Source organism: Canis lupus, chromosome 9, assembly GCF_003254725.2.
Source record: "Canis lupus dingo isolate Sandy chromosome 9, ASM325472v2, whole genome shotgun sequence".
NCBI classification, from domain to species: Eukaryota; Metazoa; Chordata; class Mammalia; order Carnivora; family Canidae; genus Canis; species Canis lupus.
In genome coordinates, this window is record NC_064251.1 from 22402064 (window position 1) to 22421991 (window position 19928).

The window sequence follows — 19928 nt, forward strand, 5'->3', positions numbered from 1 at the left end:
AGACTTGGCATTTCTCTTTTTAAAAGTTATTTTTATTTAATTTTTAAAAAGTTTTTATTTATTTAAGTAATCTCTACACCCAATATGGGGCTCAAACACATGACCCGGAGGTCAAGAGTCACACATTCTTCTAACTGAGCCAGCCAGGCATTCCTGGGATCAGTGTTTCTTAGATGCCTTATCTTATAGTGGGAAATTCTGCAGGACCCGTGTGTATGGACGTCAGAGATCAAATAGGTATGAGGGGAAAACCAGGAAGTTCAAGCCTAAGCCAGCAGTCCACTCTGAGAGAGAGAGAGAGACATTGTGCTTCTGGAATGATCTTGTTCCTTTTGGTGCCCATTTGTAGGTGACCTGGCTGCCCCATGGCTCATTGTCTGCCTCTGATGCCTTTGGGGCACTCTGTGGTGGTGGTGACTGGCATCTTTTAACCACAACCCTGAGAAGCAGGAAAGAGGGACCCTGATTTCTTCCTTGGGTACACTGTGACAGGCTGTGCCTGGTCCCTTCTGTGTTGAGGGGATTGATCCGCTGGGAAGGAGACTCAGACTTGATTTCTTGGGTCTTTGCCTACAGAGAACCTTGGCTTTTAGAGGGAAGCTCATTAGAGAATGGAAATTTCTTTTTATCAAAGAAGGACCCACAAACCCAGTGGTTGATTTTGAATTTGGTGGCCTTCCAAGATGGGCTTGGGAAAAGCCAGGGTGTTTTATGCTCCTGCAGCAGCATCTCACCTTCTCCCCTTGCCCCTGAAGCTGGAGCCATGGTGGGCAGAGAGCATCCTATCATCTCTGTAGCCCTAAAACCAGCACTTGTGCCAGCAGGAAGTGGGGGTGGCTTTTGGAAGCTGCTAGAATAAGGGTCAGAGGCCCTATCTTTCCTTGCACAGCTGCACTAGGCCAGTATTCTAGGAAACCAGGGCAAGTGGTTTGTGCCCTTAGACATAGCATTTTACTGAGGCTTACATTAGATGGGTTCCTTTTTAAAAATTTTTATTTATTTGAAAGAGAGCACAAGTAGGGGAAGGGCAGAAGGAGAGGGAGAAGTAGATCTTCACTGAGCAGGGAGCCCTATGTGGGACTCCATCCCAGGACCCTGGGATCAAGCTGAAGGGAGATGCTTAAACCACTGAGCCATTCAGATGTGGTTCCCTAGACTAGATGGGTTCTAAGAGCAGTTTTGATCTCTTAAATCCATGACAGCAGTTCCTTTTTATCAAGCATGTTTCCATTTACTTCTCATGGTCCTGTGTGAATGCAGTGCCTTTTGAGGAAATCTGAGGCTCAGAGTGACTGAGTAGCTTGAACTAAGGTCTGACTGAATTCAGGCCCAGGGCCCCCACTGTCCAGCCTGACACTATCTTAGCCCCTTCTTTTGCAAAGCCATGTCCCTGGCTCAGTTGGCCGGAGATGTCATTTCAGCTGGGATGTTCGCTTAATATCCTGGTGACACTGTACCTCTGAATGGGGGCTTCTGGGGAACAGCCCCGGGAGTGGGTTAATGTGGTCTCTGCTTATGATTGAAGGCCAGGAGGAAGCCCAAGCTATTGCTCTTTTTGTGTGGAGGTGTAGAGGCAGAGGGCTACCTGGGGTCCGAGGGAGTTTGCAGAAACAAAATAACAAGAAAAGAAAATTCTACGTCATGGGCCGGAGCCTCTGTAACTCTTCTTTATTCTTTTTTTCTATAGGTCAGACGCAAAGAAGGGATGGTGGCTGTGGCGGATAGTGAATGAGTCACAGACTGACACAGGTGACTTCTGGCCCCATCTACAGGAAATGCCTAGGTAGGCCTCAAATCCTATAATGCCTGAGATGGAAGGGCCTCAAGCTTGTTTTGTTTAGGCCCTTCCTGTTCAGACTGGGGCTCTGGGGCCCAGAGTGAATGGGCTCACTTGGGGAGTTTGGGGTCAAGCTTGGCCTGGAATCCAGGCCCCTGACCACCTGACCTTTAGCCTAGTGTATTTCAGATTAATTTTAGAAAGCATGGTCTCAGAATAGGGCTCTATTTTGAAATAAAACTGGATGAATGGGCACTCCTGGTTTACTTAACATTACTTAACACAGAACAGGTGGATTTTCTCCAGGGTTGGGCCACCATGGGGAGCCGGGTGGGCAGCTGGCTGGTGCTGTGCTGGGAGATGAGCAGCTCTGTGAGTTCTGGGTTCTCTTCCCTATACAGGTAGAGCATCTGTTCCATGTGGGCCTCACTTCATCGTGTTATGGTCCAGGCTTCCAGGTGGAAGAAAGCAGAGGAATTCCTCCATAAGGCTCTCTCCATACTTCCCTGTGTCCATAGTCCACAACATGGAGAAAAGGCAGGGGACCAAGAGTGACCAAGGGCCCTTCTCTGGCCCTCTTGTCACTTGCTCCAGGGGAGGTATGCACCTCTCCTCATAGCCTGGAAGACACCTGCCTGGACACTGGCCCATGTTGGGCCTCCCAATCCATAGGTTGAGAGTGATGGAACAGCCAGAGCAGCAGATACCTGCCTCCTTCCTTGCCCTGAAAGAAACCCAGAATCATCTTCAGATAGGGATTACACAGCGGAGGGGTTTAAAGACCTCAGAGAATGAGAACTTTAACTTGAGATGCCTGGCAGTCAGAGGCCCCAGAGAAGAGCTGTGCCGGGGCCCAGTAAGGGCTGCCCTGAGGATGAGCACGTTGTGTCACAAATGAGGTAAATTGAAGCATGGGTGCCTTAAGGACTTGCCTGAGTGGGCCCCACGGTGACAGCCAGATTCTGTACTAGTTTTCCTAGAAAAGAAAGGGGGATGTTTATAGAAGTCTGGTCAGAGCCCCCATCCCTGTCCTGATGGTCCAGTGGTTCTCAAAACCGGGCTGGTTTGCTTCCCAGGGGACATTTGGTACTGTCTGGAGACATTTTTGGTTGTCACCACTGGGGGAAGGAGGTTGCTACTGGCATCTGGTGATGGAATCCAGGGATGCTGCCAACATGTTACAATGCAAAGAAAGCCCCCACCACAAAGAATTATGTAGTCTATGATGTCAACAGTGCTGAGGTTGAGAAACTGTGGCACAGCCCCATCTGCCAGGAGAGCAGGGAAGATGCAGCTGCTGTAAGGAACTGGCCCCATGGCAGCCAGCGCTCTGGAGGCCTGATGTCCCTACTCTCACCTGCAGGACCAGCTGCTCTTAGGCATCCTGTCGAAGTGGCCACTGTACTGGGTGAGGTGTGTGCACCACAGCCAGTCCTCCTGAGTAATACCAGAGAGAAGCTTATAAAGCATTTTAAGAGGTTGCTAAATTACAACTTCAGAAGCACATGAATGCTTCCATAAACGCCAGTCTTGCAAACCAAGTCTGTGTGGGAGAAGAGTGAGCAGGTTGCCTGAGCCTTGGGAAATCCCACTTTGGGAGGCGGAAGAAGGAATTTACCTGTGGTGGTTAATTCTCAGGTGCTCCTCCCAGGTTGCTAACTACCTGGCAGTGCTTCGTTTGTTCTTACTCCTTCCCTGTCCAAAGAGTCTGCATTGACACTTTCTGGTCACCTGCATTGATGTATCTCTCAGGGGATCCGTGTAGGCTGCCCCAGGATCCCAACTCCACTCTCCTAGGTTCAGAGACCTTCAGGTCTCAAAGGAAACTGCCCCCCAGAGCAGCCCCTTTGAGGGCTCACACTCATGATCCTCTGCTGTCCACAGCCATAAACCAGCATCAAAGACCATCCTGTGTAAGCAAAATATCTATGGTGCCCAATGGCTTTCAAAACTTTTACTTCTGTTCTGTTTGATTCTCCTCATATCTGCGTGAGGCAGGCAGGGTAGGGTGATGACCTCCACTGTCCTAGGTCTCCGGTCCCTAAATTCTGGGTGCCTGCATTTGCCCTTGGTTATATGAGGGAAGCAGTGGGACAAGAGTGTAGGATTTGGGGTCTGAGAGCCCTGTTCTCAGTTCTGGGCTCTGTCATTCACTGCTCACCTTGGAGCAAGCTTATTTTGAGCTGTGTTGGATGGCATGTCTGCTTCCATGTTGGTGAAATGGAGACAGATTGGCCACCTCCCAGGACTGTCATGAGATGTAAAGAAAGTAACCAGGAATCTGGCCCAGAGTAACTCCATGAATCGTAGTTCCCTTTGCTCCCTTTTCACCATCCCAGGGACCCAGGCATCTGTGAGCACCTGTGAGCACCGAGAAGTGGATGGGGGTGACAAGTGAGCAGACCAGGATGCTCAGGGGCGGGCACCTGGAGACAGCAGGAAACAAATGTCATTTGTGAGGCCACTCCCGGTTTATGGGATCTGGTGCAAAGACTTTGAAGAGGCAATAAAATTCATATTCTGCTAGGAAATGACAACAGAGAAGAGTCCTGACTTAGCAAACAAAATTTGAAAAAAAAATTTTTTTTTTTTTTTTTACAAGGTAAGAAATTCTGGATGAGTAGCAAAAATGACATTCTAATGAGATTAGCTTTCTGGAAGAGGAATAGGCTTTCCCAAGAGTAACATGCCAACACCCCATGGAGAGTGTATATAAACACTCCAGAGAGGCCTTGAGAGTCTAGAACTTGGGCTCCTTGCTGAACTGCAACCTGCTTCTGCTAGGATCATGGCCACCCAGGGCTGCTCCCCGGTCTTCTCCTCTGGGTCTGTCAAGGGCCTGTGTGGCACAGCAGGTGGCCTCTCTCGGGTGTCCTCTGTCCGTTCTGTGGGCTCCTGCAGGGTCCCCAGTCTTGCTGGTGCTGTGGGGTCTGTTTCCTCTGTCAGGCTGGGCCTGTCCAGCCTCGGGAGCTGCTTGCCAGGCTCCTACCTGTCTGCTGGGTGCCACCCCTCTGGCTTTGTTGGGAGTGGGGGCTGGTTCTGCGAGGGCTCCTTCAATGGCAGCGAGAAGGAGACCATGCAGTTCCTGAACGACCGCCTGGCCAACTACCTGGAGAAGGTGCGCCAGCTGGAGCGGGAGAATGCGGAGCTGGAGAGACGTATCCGGGAGTGGTATGAGTCTCAGATCCCATACATCTGCCCAGACTACCAGTCCTATTTCAAGACCATTGAGGAGCTCCAGCAGAAGGTAATGGGGACCTGGCCCCTCTCCAGCATCCCTAGCCCTGGTGGGGTGGGTGGTTTGTCTCATCCCAAGGGACTACCCACTGATGTAGCTCTCAGAGAATTCTCTGTCCAGGGCAAGCTTTTCTGTCTGGGGTCTTGGTTTCCTGGGGGACCCAGACCTCTCTCTATGAGTCTTTTGCTTGCTTATAACTATGCCAGTCATCCCTCTCCTCCCCTCGCTGTCCCAGTTCTAGGAAGGGCAATAACATATACCCAGGCCATACTGGATGCAGGCACTGTGCCTGACATTTCCTATCCATTGGATTATTTATGCCTCATCTTGGAGAGATGGGTATTACTGGACCCATTTTATCAGATACTGATAGTTAAATGTCAGGGAGGTTCAGCAACTTGCTCAAGATTGCAGAGCCTCTGAATGTTAGATGCAGAACCTGAATCCAGGTTGGCCTGGTTCTTTCCATCTCTCACCCTGAGGCATCCCACTGTGCCAGTCTGGGGCCTACTCCTAGTGATGCCCCTCCTGGACTGATGCTTCCTCCATACCTGGGCTCAGGGCTCAGGGCTCAGGGCTAGAGGTGCTAAAGGTACTGGTGCTGAAGGCCTCTGTGAGCTGGGTGATCCCTGCCCACCCACCCCCCACTGCTGGGCTTTTTCTAGTTCACAGGATGTCCCTTGTTCCTCAGATCCTGCTGACCAAGGCTGAGAATGCCAGGCTAGTCCTGCAGATTGACAACGCCAAGCTGGCTGCTGACGACTTTCGGACCAAGTGAGTGGGCTTCATCGGGGAAGGTCGGTTGGGCTTTCCCTCATCTCTGTCCCCAGCCTTGGATGCTGGGGAGGCAGGAGTAAGGCCAGGTGGAACCATTTGTGGGAATACAGCATAGGCCCTGGATCCCTTCTGGGTCCAAGGAAAGGCTCACCATGCTGTTGACCCCAGATCAGCCCCTGCAGCTGATGGAGGGCAACCTGTGCCCGGGTCCTTCCCTACAGACTCAGCAGGGCTCTGTGTGCACAGGTACGAGACGGAGCTGTCCATGCGGCAGCTGGTGGAGGCTGACACCAACGGCCTGCGCAGGATCCTGGATGAGCTGACCCTGTGTAAGGCGGACCTGGAGTCCCAGGTGGAGTCTCTGAAGGAGGAGCTGCTCTGCCTCAAGAAAAACCATGAGGAGGTGAGGTGGTGCCGTGCGATCTTCCAGTGTTCCCTATCTAGCAGGGAAAGCCCCCTGGTGACCCTTGGGCATAATGGTGACCCCTGCTCCCACAGAAACTCCAGCTGACATTTGTATGCCAGGAACTATCTGAAATGCTTTGCATTTTGCTCTCACTTCATTTCATCCTTATAATAACCCCATTTTACAAATGAGAAAAATGAGGCACAGAGAAGTTAAATCACTAGCCTGTGGTCACGCTGATCCCACTCTCCTGCCCACAACACAAAATCTCCCTCTGGATGCTAGTGCCTGATAACTATATGTATTCTATTTGCCTGATGTTCGTATCATCTCAATTTACTCTCCTGATTCCCCAGAAGAGGGAAGTAAATGTCCAGGAGGGGACTGAGGCCCAGAGAAGTTAAGAGTCAGTCTGAGGTTACACAGCCGGCACCTGAGGGAGGAGGATTTGAGTTCAGCTACTTGAATCCTCCATCTGGCATCCTTTCTGCAACCTCATGGCTCTGTGCCTCCTCTCCGCAGGAAGTCAACACCCTCCGTTGCCAGCTCGGGGACCGACTGAATGTGGAGGTGGATGCTGCCCCCCCAGTGGATCTCAACAAGATCCTGGATGATATGAGATGCCAGTATGAGGCCCTGGTGGAGAATAACCGTAGAGACGTGGAGGCCTGGTTCAACACTCAGGTGGGGCTGGGACAGCCCGGGACCACAGGCTCCTGGGACAGGGCTTCTCCTTGCAAGTAGCTTCCCTGGGTCTGACCATGTTCTGGGCTCTCTTGCGTTTCAGACGGAGGAGCTGAACCAGCAAGTGGTGTCCAGCTCAGAGCAGCTACAGTGCTGCCAGACAGAGATCATCGAGCTGAGACGCAACGTCAACGCCCTGGAGATCGAGCTGCAGGCCCAGCATAGCATGGTGAGTGGCCCCTGTCTGAGTGACCGGCCGCGGCTCCTGGCAAGCCCTGACTCCCCGGCCTCAGCATGGGGCTTCTCGCGGGGCATGATCACACAGGATATGCAGATACTCAGGGCTGTGGGATGGGGGCTCTAGGTAGGGGGGGACTCCTTCCATGAGCAGCTCTTCCTTGTTCCCCTTGCAGAGGAATTCCCTGGAATCTACCCTGGCGGAGACCGAGGCTCGCTACGGCTCCCAGCTGGCCCAGATGCAGTGCCTGATTGGCAACGTGGAGGCCCAGTTGGCCGAGATCAGGTGTGATCTGGAGCGGCAGAACCAGGAGTACCAGGTGCTGCTGGACGTCAAGGCCCGGCTGGAGTCAGAGATCGCCACCTACCGCCGCCTGCTGGAGGGCGAGGACTGCAAGTGAGTGGCTGTGGGCCCCGGAGAGCCAGGTGTGGGGACAGGGCTCCCTGGACCAGCTATTGTCGGTGCCTCGGAGAGGGTGTCAGTCCCTGCGGAGGTCATTGCACAAATGACAGGGATCGACCTGAAGCCTGTCTCTTGAGATTCCTTCTGGTCCCAGCTTGGTCATCCCCGGGGGATAAGCTGACCCCTCTCCCAGTGTTTTCCTAACCATCATGCTTGGCTGGGAGTTCCTGGTCTCCCTCCATGCAGCCCTTTCAGGTCAGAGCACTGAAGCGATTACCCACCTATAATCGCTCTATCCCCTAAATCCTTTGAACAGGAATCTCAGTCCCATGCCCCGATGCCAAATGCACTCTGATATGATTTCATGTCCTCAGGCTGCCGGCTCACCCTTGTGCCACGGAAGGCAAGCCTTCGATTAGGGTGCCTTATGTCTCCACCGTGCCCTGTGCTCCGGCTGTGCCCTGTGGCCCAGCTCCCCAGGTCAGCACCCAGATCCGCACCATCACGGAGGAGATCAGAGATGGGAAAGTTGTCTCCTCCAGGGAACACCTGCAGCCCTGTTCACTGTAACCAGCCCCTAGAAGGACACTCCTGTCACTCCCGGCTCTACATGACCCCCTATTCCCTAGAGGGGCTCCCTGCTCAGCAGATTTTTTTCTACCAAAATACTTCTTAGATTGTGTTTCTGGACTTCATTGCTTTTGTGCTATGCAAAACTAGGTTCCCCTGGAAATATACCCAATAAAGTGTATTCTCTTGGCATTGCAAACTTGACTCTGTCTATTCTCATGAGGTTAGTTAGTGGGGATGTTTGATCAAGGGTCACAGTAAAGTTGTGGGTTTTGGTTTCAGGTCTGTCTTCTTTGGGTCTAAGCAGTGGGAAGTGACAGGGTGATGAAAAACATTTAAAAATGGTGATACCTCCGGCCCTGGCCCACAAGAACAGATGGGTATAGCCATCACCCATAGGCTTGGCCCTGCCCATGGGTACCCACCTGGGGTGGCCCCACAAGGGGCAAAGACTCCCAAGCCAGCCTTCCGCGGTTGCCCTGCCTGGATCTGGTGGTTACCTGTCCTTCCCTTCAAGCCTCTCCTCCTTTGTCTAGCTTTTATCACCCTGCTGGCTCACCCCCTGGCCTGACACTGGTGATGGTTTAGGGGACAGGTTTCCAGGATCAGCCAGGGAGCAGCAAACGTCGGGCAGCCAGCTTGGGAGACCACCCCAGGGAGGGGAGCTGGGAGATGAAGGCAGGAGGGCCAAGTGACTCCCCATCCCTAGTGCTGGATACAGGGATGAAGTGAGAGGCAGTGACAATGAAGTGTGGGGGATCAGACATGGAGCGGGGCGGGGTTGGGGGGGTGGTAAGGAACTTCACTGTGGGGCAGAGGTCAGAGTGCCCCAGATCCTACGGGCTGGGCTGTGTGCTTCTGGGCATCCAGCCTGTGTTGGGCCCTGGACACCCGTCTGATTGGAGCAGCATGGCCTATGAGGACTCTGAGGGCCCCATGCCTTCTTTGTCCCTCTGATTTATTCTTTAGTTGAGAACACAGGCCCAGAGAGGACAGCAACTTGCCCCGGGCCACACAGCAGTGAGTAGCAGAGAAGAGGCCTTTGTCCTACTATTCTGAATCTGACTCTGGTGCTCTTCCCAGTGTACAGTGTCTCTCCCTTTCCCCCTCCACAACCTGAATCATTACTACCTGCTGGACAAAGCCAGAGGTGCAGCCCTGGTCTGCCCTGCTTCTCTCTATGCTCCACACTGCTCTGGGGCCTGAGGTCTGTCTCTTCCCACTCTGGCCTGAGGCTGCAGAGAGGCGAGGTGGGCCGCCAGGGGTGCACAGAGCGCATCCCACCCGTTTGCTGGTGCTTGGATACAGCCAGGAATCAGGCAGGGGACTGAGCCTTCTATTCGAGCTGCCCTGCTACTTCAGGCAGACAGACCACACAGGGTTGTGTCCCGACAAATAATCACACTGTCAACTCCTCACACTGCACAGTGTGTTCCCTTTCTGGGTGCACTCTACAGTTTATGGCGTGCCTCATCTTGGGGTCTCAGACTGCCCTGTGTGATTGTAGGTGCTTTCTTCATGTAGCTTTGCCTAGTTTTTAATGAAATTTTCAGGGCATCTGCACCGGTTAAGGAAGCCCTCCTATTCTCAACCTCACATACCTTGTTAGCTGAGTTCCAGTTTAAATCACTCACTGTGGTGTTGGCCAGAACTTAACCCTGCTGGGGATTCACCCTGGTATAGCCAGTGGCAGACTTAGGAAATGCCCTCTGAAATTTTTTGATGCCTGTGTCTTGCTCTTTTCTTGACATCAAGAGAGACATGATATAAAACATTACATTTTTATCAAATTTCCCTAGAGTGAATATAACACTTTATTTCAAGGTGGTTCTGATCTTGTTTATACTTTCCTGAGAGGCTATCTGGCTATCTTTCTCATTCACACATGCTCAAATCAATTAGTCAGTCAACAGATGTGTACCAAAACAGATGTACCCCATGCATGAAAAGCCCAGTGCTAATGCAGAGGTGCATCTAGGGAGAAGTGGGGGCACCAGGGAAGCAACTGGACCCAGTGTGGGATCACAGGCTCAGTTCTCAAGAAGCTAATAACCCAGCTGGGGAAACAACCGCCTCCGCTGCTATGCAGCAGTAGGGATGGCAAGTGTGGGTGTGGGGCAGGCTGTCAGGTTCTCAGGGTGGGGATAGATCATTGAGAGCTGGGGATTTAGGGAAGATTTGGGATTACTGGGGTCCTTGAAGGATGGGCAGAGCAGGAAGGAGGAGGATGAAGGGTATTTTAGAGTATGGCCGGGAGTACTCATGGCATGTTCTGGGGATGAAGTAGACCCCATCTCAGCAGAGTCCACAGGTCCTGGGGGGAAATAATTAGCGTACCTACTAAACAAGATCAGTTCTTGCTGATAAGGGGTTCCAGGTAATTATTTGGTTCTAATAAAAAGAGGGCTAAGAAGAATGGAAATAGACCAGAATGACTTAGAGGCTACTTCAGAGCTTAAAAATATTACTTATAGGTTTGTTTCTAAAGACTTATTTGAGAGAGAGAGAGAGTACGAAAGCACAAGCAGGGGAAGGAGCAGAGGGAAAAGGAGGGTCTCAAACAGACACTCCGCAGACACCCTAGATCCAGATACGGGGTTTGATCTCATGACCCTGATATTACGACCTGAGCTGAAATCAAGAATTGGACTCTCAACTGACTGAGCCACCGGGTGCCCCTAAAAATATCATTTATATGTCTTATAAAATTACCTAAAAAAACTTATCAAGAATTTTTAGCTAGCCTTGAGCACAGAATTGGCTTGTGGGCTTGGCTCCCTCTGGCAGAATGGCTTTTGGCCCAGAGAACACTTTCTTAGGGTTAGTGTGGGCGGGTGCTGCTCCCCTACACAGAGCAGCCTGATTTCTTTAGTTTGCCATCCATAGCAGTAGGGATAGTAAGACTGATTTTGGAAATGTCTTTCCCTCCCAGCTCCCTACCCACTTTTTTTTTCCTTTCTTCCTTCCTTCCTCCTTTTTTTTTTTTTTTTTACATTCTCCTTCTCTCAAAATCTTTTCTTTGCTTTCTTATTTAGCACAATTCACTCCAGGCAAAGCATATTCATTCATTTACCCTTTTCTTCTGAGACATCTGGAAGCCAGCACTGTGCTTGCACAATAGAGATTTCAAGAGGAGTAGGAGGTCTGTCCTTGCCTCCAAGAACTTACAGTCTCCCTGGAAAGACTGGACTCAAACAGCATATAATTTGAGGACATCAGTGAAGGGAGGGCCAACAGATCAGCCATCGGTCACTGCCACGGTCATTCAGAGCTGGGAGGGCAAAGCAGGGCTGGAGCAGGGGTAGGTTCCTGAAGCATTCCAAGCCTCAGTTTACTCATCTACTAAATAGGGTTATTGGTGATGCCAATCTCATGAGATTGTTGTGAGCAGGAATGAGAGAATGCCTGCAGAGAGCTCAGCATGGGGCCTGGCAGTCCTAAGTGCTTAGTGGCTGGTGGCTGGTACCATTAGCCTTGTCATTAATTGGGCAGTATGGAGGAAGACAAACCCATTCCGGGCAGCACAGGTGTGGAGCCCTGCGTAGAAACCCATGTGACCCCCAGGGCTGTATAAACAGCATGGGGCTTCCTGGGCTTTGGTTGCTGTTGGCTTCTCCAGATCCTATGGATCCAGATGGCCCTCATCGAGCCCATACCATGGGAAGCTATAGCTTAGCAGGGCTTTGGTGGAGCCCTGTACTCACATGGATAGAAAACACGAACACCAAAGGACGCTCCTCCAGGCTCTCAGCTGGGCTGTGTCCTTTGCACTGGTACACAGTAGATTTCTAGGGAGGAGAAGGTGAGGCAGCCAGTGGGCCTGGGGTTACTGCTGGGCAGGTGCTGGTCACAACAGGCTCCTAGGTGTGGGAGGGCATGATGACTCATGAGAGTTCTATATCTGAGGGTCCCCAAACACATGCACCTGGCCTGTGGGATGATGGCCTAGGGGCTCAGTGCCCATCTCCACTCCCTAGTGACAGCTGCTTAGCACTCTCAGTTTAAATACAGCAAGACTCCACCCATGTGGGGACCGGTAATCACAGTGGTTGCCATTCCCAAGCACTCACCAGGAGCAGGCACTGTTCTAGATGTTTCCTTATCTCAGAGGTGGGGGTAACAAGCCTAGGCTCACAGGGCAGCATGAGGGTGAAGTGAGACCATGCACGGGACAGCAGTGAGCGTTGCATCAAGAAGGCTGCTGGCACTCAGCTCATGGCCATTCTCCTGACAGGAATGTAAAACCTGTCCCTAGAAGAGTAAGTGGGACCCCAAACCACAGGGCAGACTGGAAGGCGAGTTGCGTGGGGCTCCACCCAATGAGGCCCCATCTATAGCTTCACCTGCTCTCTGGCTCAGCTCTCAGCCCCTCGTCCAGGCCTCTCTCACTTGGCATTGGGTTTTCTGGAAAAATAGCTCACCCTTGTCAAACTTTTGGACATCAGCCCAGACGACTCCCATAGCAGAGATAAAACTCTGGAGTTCAGACTGTGTCTTCTGAGGAGGTCTGTGATCACGCCCCCACACTCCACCTCAGCCCTGAAAGCAGCCAGCAGGAAAGGATTCTCTGCTTTTCAGCCAGGGCCTGGGAAGACATACCTTTCTGTACATGGTAAGTGTTACCATGGGCAGGTGCTCAGTTAGCTGACCTCTAGTTGTTTTGGCTGATGTGGGGGCTATACAACCAGCCGGATTTCCTGGTTGAGGGAGGGAAGGAGTGGGGCTCTGCTCTGCCTGGGGCGACCAATTTTCCCATTTTGCATGGGACTGAGGGGTTCCCAGGGCTATGGGGGTATTGACACTAAAACCAGAACTGTCCTGCAGAAACTGGGATAGTTGGTCACTATAGCCATATTGCCAGGACCATTCTGGAACCTTCTGTGTCTCCTTGGGCATGAGGTTTCTGCTTCCTGCAACAACCAGGCTTGCTCTTCCATTGCCCAGGGGCCAAACTAGAGGCCTCCTCTACTTCCTTGGGCCCATAAAAGGAGATAATGCTAAAGAAAGCCGAGACCGTGGCTGTGGATTCCCACACCTCCTAATGCAGAGGCTGAGGTCTGGGCTTGGATGACAGGCCTCTTTGAAGAACTGATGGATACTTGGTCTTCTCTGCAACAGGGGGCGGAGGAGACGTCTCGACATAGCCATCAGTTCAACGGGCCCCCGTTTTACGAGGCCAGGAAATGTTCACGGGAAGATAAATAACAGGGTAATGAGGGGTTCTTATAGAAAGTGGTATTAACTTTAATGAGGAGAAAACCCTTTGTAAAGGCCAACGCCCACTGGAGCGGAGATATAAACCTGGGGTGAGGAGCTGCTTCTCTGCATCAGGGGGCACCGGGGCTCGAAGACCTATCACTTGTGTCCGGGCTGCTGAGGCCATGGCTTCTAAGTGCCTCAAGGCCAGCTTCTCTTCGGGGTCTCTCAAGGGTCTGGGAGGGGCCAGTGGGGGCTCTGCTCGTGTGTCGGCGATGTACTCCAGCAGCTCTTGCAAGCTCCCGAGCCTCTCCCGAGGGGCCCGGAGTTTCTCCGCATGCTCGGTCGGGCCTACCAGGATCAGCTGCAGGCCTGCCAGCTGCCTCCCTGCTCTCTGCCTCCCACCCGGAGGCTTTGCCACCAGCTACAGCCTGGGCGGGGGCTGGTTTGGGGAGAGTGTCCTCACTGGCAGCGAGAAGGAGACCATGCAGTCCCTGAACGACCGCCTGGCCAGCTACCTGGAGAAGGTGCGCCAGCTGGAGCAGGAGAATGCCAGCCTGGAGAGCCGCATCCGGGAGTGGTGTGAGCAGCAGGTGCCCTACCTGTGCCCCGACTACCAGTCTTACTTCCGGACCATTGAGGAGCTCCAGAAGAAGGTAAAAGGTTTAGGGTGAGGGTGGCTCTGGCTTCCCAGGAGTCTGATGTCATGAGCACTGGACTGGAAGCCAGATTACTTGTGGTAGTGGCCCTGCTCCCGTGGGACACTCCAGAGGGCACAGAGAGTGTTCACATTTGTGGCTTCATTTGCTCCTCCCAGTCATCTGGTGAGGGAGCTATCATCAGCTCAATTTACAGATGAGAACATCAAAGCTCAGGCTGGTTAAGTGATTTATTCCAGGTGGTCCAGCTGGCAGCTTAAGTGATTTATTCCAGGTGGTCCAGCTGGCAGGTGGGGGAGCCAGAGCTTGAACACAGGCTCTATGAACTAACTGTCTGCATAATCTAGCATGGTCTACCTCTATTAGTTTTAATTTCTTCCTTTTTTTTTCTTTTTTTTTTTTTAAGATGAGGAGACTGGACTTGATTTTTTGGTGCATGTCATGTTTTCTATAAAGAACTCAGAGAAGGGAAAGCCCATCAGAAATTTCCTTCTTGCCCAGGCCACATCCCCTGAGGGTCCCTGCTGGCTCCTGGGAGAGACCAACTCTGACCAAGGAATCACAGAGTATGCTGTGATTGAGTGCCCAGTGGCCTGGGAGATAGGAAGATAAGAGGCAACCACCATGCCAGTCTTTGCTGTAGGATTTCCACATCTCCCCCTCTACGCCAGGTTACAGGACCCAGAGGCACTGCCCTGGGAGGAGCTGCAGAAGCTTCCTTGTCCGATCCCTACTGCATGCCTGTAAGCCTTCATTGGAGTCTCAGATGCTAGAAATCCAGGGATGGTTGACTCCCTCCCTCTGGAGGTGGCCCTTGCCAGGTTTGAGGAGCTCTAGCCAGCAGATTGTCCTTCCTTTCACTGATGTCACTCCTTTATTTCCCCAGACCCTGTGCACCAAAGCAGAGAATGCCAGGTTGGTGGTGCAGATCGACAATGCCAAGTTGGCTGCAGACGACTTCAGAACCAAGTGAGTGTCCTGCTTGCTCCTTGTTTGGGGGCCGGAGGAACTGGATGGTGGTGCTGGGATGCAGGGTTTTGGCTGCACTAAGTCACTGAGGCATTAAGGCAGGACACACAGAACCAGGACAACCTGGGATGGGATCTGACTTGGACACAAAAAGGAAATGTAGCTTCAGGCATCCTGTTATGTACTTGCCAGGTATGAGACGGAGGTGTCCATGCGGCAGCTGGTGGAGTCAGACATGAATGGTCTGCGCAGGATCCTGGATGATCTGACCCTGTGCAAATCTGACCTGGAGGCCCAGGTGGAGTCCCTGAAGGAGGAGCTGCTGTGCCTCAAGAAGAACCATGAGGAGGTGAGCACAGGGGAGGAGGTGAGCAAGTAAGCACGGGGAGGAGGTGAATGGGGGAACAGGAGAGGAGGGTGGGTGAGGCAGTCAGCTGGGAAAGTTCGTGCTGACCCTGATCTGTGCCATAGGAAGTAAACTCGCTGCGCTGCCAGCTTGGTGACCGGCTCAATGTTGAGGTGGACGCTGCCCCGCCAGTTGACCTGAACCGTGTCCTGGATGAGATGAGGTGTCAGTATGAGACCCTGGTGGAGAATAACCGCCGGGATGCTGAAGAATGGTTCAACACTCAGGTAGGTACCTGCAAACAGTACACCAGAGACACAAGGTGGGTCAAACAGAATTGAACTTGGGGCTCCGAGTCAAGAAACTGAGCTTGAGCTTTGGCTCTGTTTCAATGTTGTGCTGTGCGCCTTGGGCAGGTTGCTGTCCTCTAAGCAGAATGTCCTCAGGGATGAAATGAATGGGTTGGATTGGGTGTTCTGGAAGATCCTTCTTGGCTCATGATTCTATGTGGCCTCTGTAGACCTCTGAAGCTGAGTCCTGAGGTTCCTGACCAGTCCTGTGTGTGTATGTTTCAGACCGAGGAGCTGAACCAGCAGGTGGTGTCCAGCTCAGAGCAGCTGCAGTCCTGCCAGGCGGAGATCATTGAGCTGAGGCGCACGGTCAACGCCCTGGAGATAGAGATGCAGGCCCAGCAGAGCATGGTGAGCCCGAGGCTTGAGCAGGGCTGCTGGGTGACCAGACTCAGCAGCACATGAGCCCCTGCGCCTCCAGGCTCTGACCACAGAGGCAGGCTCCTGGGGTTCAAGTTCTTGAGCATCAGGGATTTTCTGTGTAGAGGGAATGAGGTCCCAGCCTCCATTCACAAATGTCCCAGTGGTAAAACACGGGAGACCTATAGCAACTGACATGTCCTGGCAGCAGCTCTTATGCTTGTGTAAGTAGATTCATTCTGATTAATTATCACTTCCTTAGAGATATTATTAACCAGGAGATAACTCTCTAGATCAAGGAGGCTACAGGGGCTAATCTGCCATCTCAAATGAGATGTCCTATTGTGGTGTATCCTGCTTCAAAGTGATTCCTGGACCTTCTGTTCTTGGATTCTGAGGACTCGTTGAAATCCACATGGATTAAGTGCATCTCTCTGACCTCTCACTTTCATCTTTTTTTTAAAAGTAACTTAATTTTTTATTGGTGTTCAATTTACCAACATACAGAATAACACCCAGTGCTCATCCTGTCAAGTGCCCCCCTCAGTGCTCATCACCCATTCACCCCCACCCCCCGCCCTCCTCCCCTTCCACCACCCCTAGTTCGTTTCCCAGAGTTAGGAATCTTTATGTTCTGTCTCCCTTTCTGATATTTCCCACACATTTCTTCTCCCTTCCCTTATATTCCCTTTCACTATTATTTATATTCCCCAAATGAATGAGAACATATAATGTTTGTCCTTCTCCGACTGACTTACTTCACTCAGCATAATACCTTCCAGTTCCATCCACGTTGAAGCAAATGGTGGGTATTTGTCATTTCTAATGGCTGAGTAATATTCCATTGTATACATAGACCACATCTTCTTTATCCATTCATCTTTCGATGGACACCGAGGCTCCTTCCACACTTTGGCTATTGTGGACATTGCTGCTAGAAACATCGGGGTGCAGGTGTCCCGGCGTTTCATTGCATCTGAATCTTTGGGGTAAATCCCCAACAGTGCAATTGCTGGGTCCTAGGGCAGGTCTATTTTTAACTCTTTGAGGAACCTCCACACAGTTTTCCAGAGTGGCTGCACCAGTTCACATTCCCACCAACAGTGTAAGAGGGTTCCGTTTTCTCCGCATCCTCTCCAACATTTGTGGTTTCCTGCCTTGTTAATTTTCCCCATTCTCACTGGTGTGAGGTGGTATCTCATTGTGGTTTTGATTTGTATTTCCCTGATGGCAAGTGATGCAGAGCATTTTCTCATGTGCATGTTGGCCATGTCTATGTCTTCCTCTGCTCTCACCTTCATCTTGCCTACCCAACCCTTACCCTCACAGCGAGATGCTTTGGAATCCACCCTGGCGGAGACCGAGGCGCGCTACAGCTCCCAGCTGGCCCAGATGCAGTGCCTGATTGGCAACGTGGAGGCGCAGCTGGCTGAGATCCGGGCTGACCTGGAGCGGCAGAACCAGGAGTACCAGGTGCTGCTGGACGTGCGGGCCCGGCTGGAGGGCGAGATCAACACGTACCGGGGCCTGCTGGAGAGCGAGGAGGGCAAGTGAGTGTTGCTGCATGCTTCCTCGTCTTCCCGATTGAGTCTACCAAGTTCTGGGGAGACTGCCTGGTGCCTGGCAAGAGCCCAGCATCTGCCTTCAGGAGCCCTGGGGTTTTCATTCCGGTCTTAGCACAAATTCATTGTGTGACCCTGGCAGTCCTTTTTCTCCCTGGGTGTGTATTTTCCCCCCATTGGTAAAACAAGGGGGCAGGACTAAGTGATTTTTAAGGTGCTCTGAGCTATTGAAAACAGCAATGGGAAATTCACCGTAACCAGAACTTTCTCTTTCTCTTAGGCTGCCTGGTAACCCGTGTGCCCCTGACCACTCGCCAGCCAAGTCGTGCCTCCCCTGTCTTCCTGCAGTCTCCTGCGGTCCTGCTGCAGTCCGTACCACCTGCAGCCCCCGCCCCATTTGTGTGCCCTGCCCGGGGGGCCGGTTCTGAGAGTGACCGGCCCAGAAAGCCGAGGCCATTGTCTCCAGGGCTGGACTTGGCCTTTTTTCAACCTTAACCCTAAAGCCCCATCCCCTCTCTCTGTGCAGAGCCCAGGGTGCTAGAGCCGGGCTCCGAGGGGGCTCACTGCAACTAACATCCCTCAGTCTCTCCAAGCCTGTCTCTAAGGCTGGCCATCTCTGAAAGCCTCCTCATCATTTCAGTGGGTGTCAGCCATGCTCTCTGTTCTCAGGCTGCCTCCTGGGTCAGGTTTTCTTTCCGGGTGCTCTTTAGTGGGTTCTGGAATGCAATAGAGAGCTTTTGTGGGCAGAATAATAAAGTGTATTGGCTTTGGCTCTCGCCTAACTGGCACCGTGCTGGTATCCCTGTTTTGTGTCTCTGTGGGGTGAAGAGGGGTGACTCCTGGGCAGATGAACTGAGATGTTTGACCACATTTGACCCTGTGGATGACAGGGTCCCTGTGGCCCTGTTTGGGGTGGCTAAGGGCCTCCAGTGGGGTTTTTTATTGAGCTGCTCAGCTTTCCTGATGAAGATGTTTCTCCAAGATTCCCCTGTGGTGAACTGTATTTTCAGACCTCTCCTATTTCCCTTCTTATTCTACATGGCTACCCTGGGATCCCAGAGGAGGTGATAAAGCTGAGGCTAGCACAGCATTTCAGGCTGCTTTTCATTTTATGCCTGTGGTTCTCATATCCAGGTATTTTCATTTTACTCCTTCCACCGCAATACTTTCATAGAGCTCCCTAGCTCAGCAGATTGCCCCCAAACTCACACCCCTGTAGGTGGAAGACTGAGCCTGCCATTGTGAGCTCCATCCACAATTCAGAGATTCTTGTCCATAAGAGACTCATCATGTTCTGTGTGTCTTTGGCATCTGACACCACACACGGTGCCTTTGGGTACAAGAGCATTTCCACATGGAGGTGAGAACTCTTGGCATCTTGGCCCAAAGGCTCTCATTTATGTCCAGACTGTCCTCCCTTAACAGACCAGACAAATGTCAAGCTCCATGGATCCCGATGGGAAATGGAGATGAAGGTAAAACTTTCTCAGGCAGAAAGAGAGGTGGTTTTTCTCCAGATAGCCTTGTGCTCTTCATAAGATGCCAAGAGCACCACTATGGAATTTACTGATTAAAAAAAGATTTTATTTATTTATGAGAGAGAGAGAGAGAGAGAGAGAGAGAGAGAGAGAGAGAGAGACAGGCAGAGGGAGAAGCAGGCTCCACGCAGGGAACCCAATGTGGGACTCGATCCCGGGACTCCAGGATCATACGCTGGACCGAAGGCAGACGCCAAACTGCTGAGCCATCCAGGGGTCCCAGGAATTTTAGTGATGTTAAGAGAGTTGTGGGCTGCCTGGGTGGCTCAGTCAGTTAAGCATCTGACTATTGGTTTCAGCTCAGGTCATGATCTCAGGGTTATGAGATCGAGCCCTGTGTATGGTTCTACACTCAGTGTGTGGAGTCTGCTTGGGATTCTTTCCCATGTCCTCTCCCTCCACCCACTCTCAATCTCTCTTAAATATATATGTGCACAACAGTGCACAAAATGTAACAGTGCACAAAATGGAGAACTGTTTGGGGAAAATGCTAACCAAGGTGGGCCTGAGACTCCCACCCCTTAAGGGGGCCTGGTATAACTCACCCTGATTCAACTTTAGAGTCATTCCCTTTCTAACTCCCCATTAAAGGAGGGCCTGGGTCTTTGGTTTCTCCTAGTCCCCTCGCTCCTGGCATCCCATACCACCTCAGCTTTGGTCTTCTTGCAACACTGTAGCTAGTTCTGTTGAGACTCAGATGCCTGAAGAGAATGATGGTCCCATGATCATTCAGTTCATTCAACAAACCATCACTAAGCACCTCCCTGGGCCAGGCAGTGTGTCAGGTGCCAGAAGCAGGATTGACCCTCATCAGACCCACATATTGCCTTGGGGTGAGAAAGGAAGGTCACCCACT

At 51.9% G+C, this 19928-nt stretch overlaps 2 protein-coding genes across 2 annotated transcripts; both read left to right on the forward strand.

Annotated features, from left to right (window-relative positions):
• Positions 1 to 4534: 4534 nt before the first annotated feature.
• On the forward strand, positions 4535 to 8236 carry KRT36 (keratin 36). Its single transcript, XM_025440567.3, has 7 exons — positions 4535 to 5024; positions 5707 to 5789; positions 6039 to 6195; positions 6721 to 6882; positions 6986 to 7111; positions 7296 to 7516; positions 7897 to 8236. The coding sequence occupies exons 1-7, from the start codon at positions 4566 to 4568 to the stop codon at positions 8090 to 8092; spliced, it is 1404 nt and encodes a 467-aa protein (XP_025296352.1). The 5' UTR covers positions 4535 to 4565; the 3' UTR covers positions 8093 to 8236.
• A 4313-nt stretch (positions 8237 to 12549) lies between these two features.
• KRT35 (keratin 35) lies at positions 12550 to 18322 on the forward strand. Its single transcript, XM_025440480.3, has 8 exons — positions 12550 to 12704; positions 13211 to 13944; positions 14834 to 14916; positions 15109 to 15265; positions 15388 to 15549; positions 15838 to 15963; positions 17302 to 17522; positions 17815 to 18322. The coding sequence occupies exons 2-8, from the start codon at positions 13474 to 13476 to the stop codon at positions 17960 to 17962; spliced, it is 1368 nt and encodes a 455-aa protein (XP_025296265.1). The 5' UTR covers positions 12550 to 12704; positions 13211 to 13473; the 3' UTR covers positions 17963 to 18322.
• Positions 18323 to 19928: the final 1606 nt, after the last annotated feature.

Excerpts from the sequence above, each read along its gene's own strand:
- KRT36 (XM_025440567.3), top strand. The coding sequence starts at position 4,566 with ATGGCCACCCAGGGCTGCTCCCCGGTCTTCTCCTCTGGGTCTGTCAAG. Across the intron at positions 5,025-5,706 it reads TTGAGGAGCTCCAGCAGAAG|ATCCTGCTGACCAAGGCTGA; the intron begins GTAATGGGGACC and ends CTTGTTCCTCAG. Across the intron at positions 5,790-6,038 it reads GCTGACGACTTTCGGACCAA|GTACGAGACGGAGCTGTCCA; the intron begins GTGAGTGGGCTT and ends CTGTGTGCACAG.
- KRT35 (XM_025440480.3), top strand. The coding sequence starts at position 13,474 with ATGGCTTCTAAGTGCCTCAAGGCCAGCTTCTCTTCGGGGTCTCTCAAG. Across the intron at positions 15,550-15,837 it reads AAGAATGGTTCAACACTCAG|ACCGAGGAGCTGAACCAGCA; the intron begins GTAGGTACCTGC and ends TGTATGTTTCAG. Across the intron at positions 15,964-17,301 it reads TGCAGGCCCAGCAGAGCATG|CGAGATGCTTTGGAATCCAC; the intron begins GTGAGCCCGAGG and ends TTACCCTCACAG.